Raw genomic sequence first — 3,015 nt, 5'->3', positions numbered from 1 at the left:
AAATTGGGAGCCCGTATAAACGAACCAGTATATTATAGATAGGCAACACATCTGACGGGTGATAATTTACTGCACCTGTCTTCCGTGGGAAGATGAATCGGTCCAAATAATACCTTGAGTTGTTGCTGTCCATAGGCAAAGGTCAGTGACCAAGACCACGAAAAGGGTTTTTTCTTGGTCCAAGTGTTCAAGATGGTGGCCGGAGCATTCGGTCGTATTCTTAATTGCGGATACCCAGATAAAAGATAAAAGATAAAGCGTTCAGCTGTAGCACCCTTCCGGTGCCTAGCTGCCATGCCACCCGAAGGGAGCACGAGGGCTGGGATACTGCCAGGTTGCCCAAGCCTAGACAGGGGAAGTCGAGTGGCGGAGGTCGGATTCGAACCGCGGACCTTCAGGTTAGGTAAATCCGCCTCTAACCACTTCGGCCATCTCGCCCCCAGGCTTTCGGCAGACCTATAAGACGACAGTGCTGTCCTGCACCAACCGACCAACTCGCTATCCGGCTTAGACATGACATGTCTGAACTATTGAGGATGTCGAGTTTGAAGACTTCGGTGAGAGGCAGAATGATGCGGCAGTGTCTTGCGAACTTTGTAAAGGCGTCTTAAACACTAGTGGGAAAACGCATCTAGTCGACAAAGAGCGTCAAACTGTAGAGGTAAGGTCTCAAAAGTAAACATCAGCGCAAGTCGAACGTCGGAATGCTATTTGTGTAGCCTCGTATTAAGGCTGTTTTCTGATCCTCAAAAGGTTTTTTACAATTGCTACATTATTTCTGCAGGTGGTAAGTTCCCCTCCACTGGGACATCCAGTAGAATGACAGAAACCATGAAGATGAGAGAGACATCTTCGGACACCTGGTAGGCCCGCAAACCCATGCTTGGAGTTTAGCTCCAACCCAACAAGCAAAGCTCACTGACTGATGCGATCAGGGACTGTTTGTAACTCTGATGTTCGGATGTCCAAATTGCAGGTCATCGATGTAGTGGGGACCTATCCTAGAAATAGGTGTACAGTCAACCAAAACTTTCTGCTTGGGTGTACGGTTTCAGAGCGTGGTTGGTATGACACCAAAAAGGAGACCGAGAGTCGACAATAGTACCTCTAAGATCTTCAAAACTAGACAGAAGCTATCACAAATTTGGCATTTGTGCCTAGGTAGCAGACTACGATATTCAGCGGTCCACCTGACGTACCTCCAAGACGAACCATCCCTCATTGATTGCGTCAGATGCTGTGAGGAAAACCAGCAACGCAAGCAATGGTTGGTTGTTGGAAACTGTAATGCCACTTGTGCATTTGGTCAATACAACTTCTTCCTGAACAACGGTCTCCATTATTCAGTTTGATGGGGGACTATCGCCGCCCTGATGCGGCGCAGTAGCAGTATCACGGTACCGCAAAGAGCTCAGTATATGGAAAACAACCTATAAAGAAGTAACAGCTATCACGCCATCAACCACTTCAGGGTGAGCACAAACGTCCTAAATCCAAAAAAGTCGTTTATCTGTACCACCCTTTCGGTGCCTAGCTGCCATGCCCGAAGGAAGCACGAGGGATGGGGTACTGCCAGGTTGCCAATCCTAGACAGCGAAGTCTAGAGACGGAGGTCGGGTTCGAACCACGGACCCCCTGGCCAGTAAATTCGCGCTCTGATCACTGAGACAGCTCGCCCCAAAAAACTCATGGTCAACACGTTAATACTTATCAAAGAGATGGCTTTCTGGGGGCAGATTTTTAGCTCTTGAAGACTCTGATTCCCAGGCTCAAAACCAAGGAATATGGAATTAGCGCATCATGCTGCCCGTCAGGACAAAAGGCCTATCAGTTCGCTTTCGCCGGGTATTTTGTCGATGGTCCTAGTGTTCCCTTTCGGTATATCGCCTCAGTCACCAAGTATCAGGCGGCTGCCGCATATTTATGGGCACCGCACGACGAACACATCCGACAAAGAAGTTGCGGAACTGTCCACCAATGGAGCAGCGCAGTGCTAAATACTAAGCACGTCTGGTACTAACATATCATTACAGTTCACAGCTGACAACGATCTGGGAACCGGAAAAACGCCGGATATGGATGTGCCGCCGTGCACGTCGGGCCGCTAAACCCACTTCAAAGTTGCCTATATGCGAACGCAGCACTTGGAAACGAGAGATCATGACACCCAATACAAAGACTCACACAGGACCAACCTCTACAACTGCTGTCCGATAGCACTGCTTCCCACAGCCCTTGAGGTGGTGAAGAGTATCATAGATTGTGTCATCCAGTCTCATACAGGGGACACGTGTCTAAAACAAGTCTTCTTCCAGCTCCCGACTTCTAGACAACAATAATCCGAATAACGTAGTTTACCCGGACGTTTCAAAAGGATCTGAGTGGGTCGATCACCCAGTCCTTCCGCGTAAGCTGTCGCGCCTGGGGAATGACCGGTAAACAATTGCCTGGCTGAATGACTATTCATCCGAACGAACTTACGAAGTCCGTATCAGCGGCACACTCAAGTCAAATGCCTGTGACTACCGGAGTATTCTCGGAGTCCAATCTCGAATCCATGCTGTTAACAATTTTAACCAACACCTGTATATCGTTACTCGCGGTCATCAACATCATCATCATTATCATCGACAGCATGACATCAGTGTTCAACACCGACGCTTTACTGTCGTACTGCCATGATTTATTTGAAAGCCTTATTGTAAAGAAAAGAATAAAGGTGGACGGGGAAGGGACTTAGCTTAACACAATATTCCGAGGTGCCTACACCTCCAGACATTCCCTCAGGTAATCTGGATAGAAACTGACAACAGGAACGCCACTGACATCGGTTGGCAGCCATATCTTGTAGTGTCCCCAACCAGGCACAGTAAGGATCACGCGGTCCCCATCCTGGAAGAGGAGTAGCACCGACAGCACCAAGCGTTTCGTGATTTCCTTCATACTCCGTGCCAAGTAAAGGGTTCGCAACCTTTCTGTTTTCGCCACTCCGAATTGGGCGTGGAAAACAGTACT

The 3,015-nt window shown here is 48.6% G+C and overlaps 1 protein-coding gene across 1 annotated transcript in view; it reads right to left on the bottom strand.

Moving 5' to 3' along the window:
• Positions 1 to 2,683: 2,683 nt before the first annotated feature.
• The window catches only part of T265_09189 (hypothetical protein), a gene marked incomplete at both ends in the record, with an annotated part of 4,697 nt that continues 4,365 nt past the window's right edge, over positions 2,684 to 3,015 (bottom strand). Inside the window, one exon of the mRNA XM_009175201.1 lies at positions 2,684 to 2,987. Coding sequence (XP_009173465.1) covers positions 2,684 to 2,987 — 304 coding nt within the window. The remainder of the gene's footprint in view (positions 2,988 to 3,015) is intronic.

This window comes from Opisthorchis viverrini, assembly GCF_000715545.1.
Source record: "Opisthorchis viverrini unplaced genomic scaffold opera_v5_260, whole genome shotgun sequence".
Classification (NCBI taxonomy): domain Eukaryota; kingdom Metazoa; phylum Platyhelminthes; class Trematoda; order Opisthorchiida; family Opisthorchiidae; genus Opisthorchis; species Opisthorchis viverrini.
This window is presented reverse-complemented; position numbering and strand designations above follow the sequence as displayed.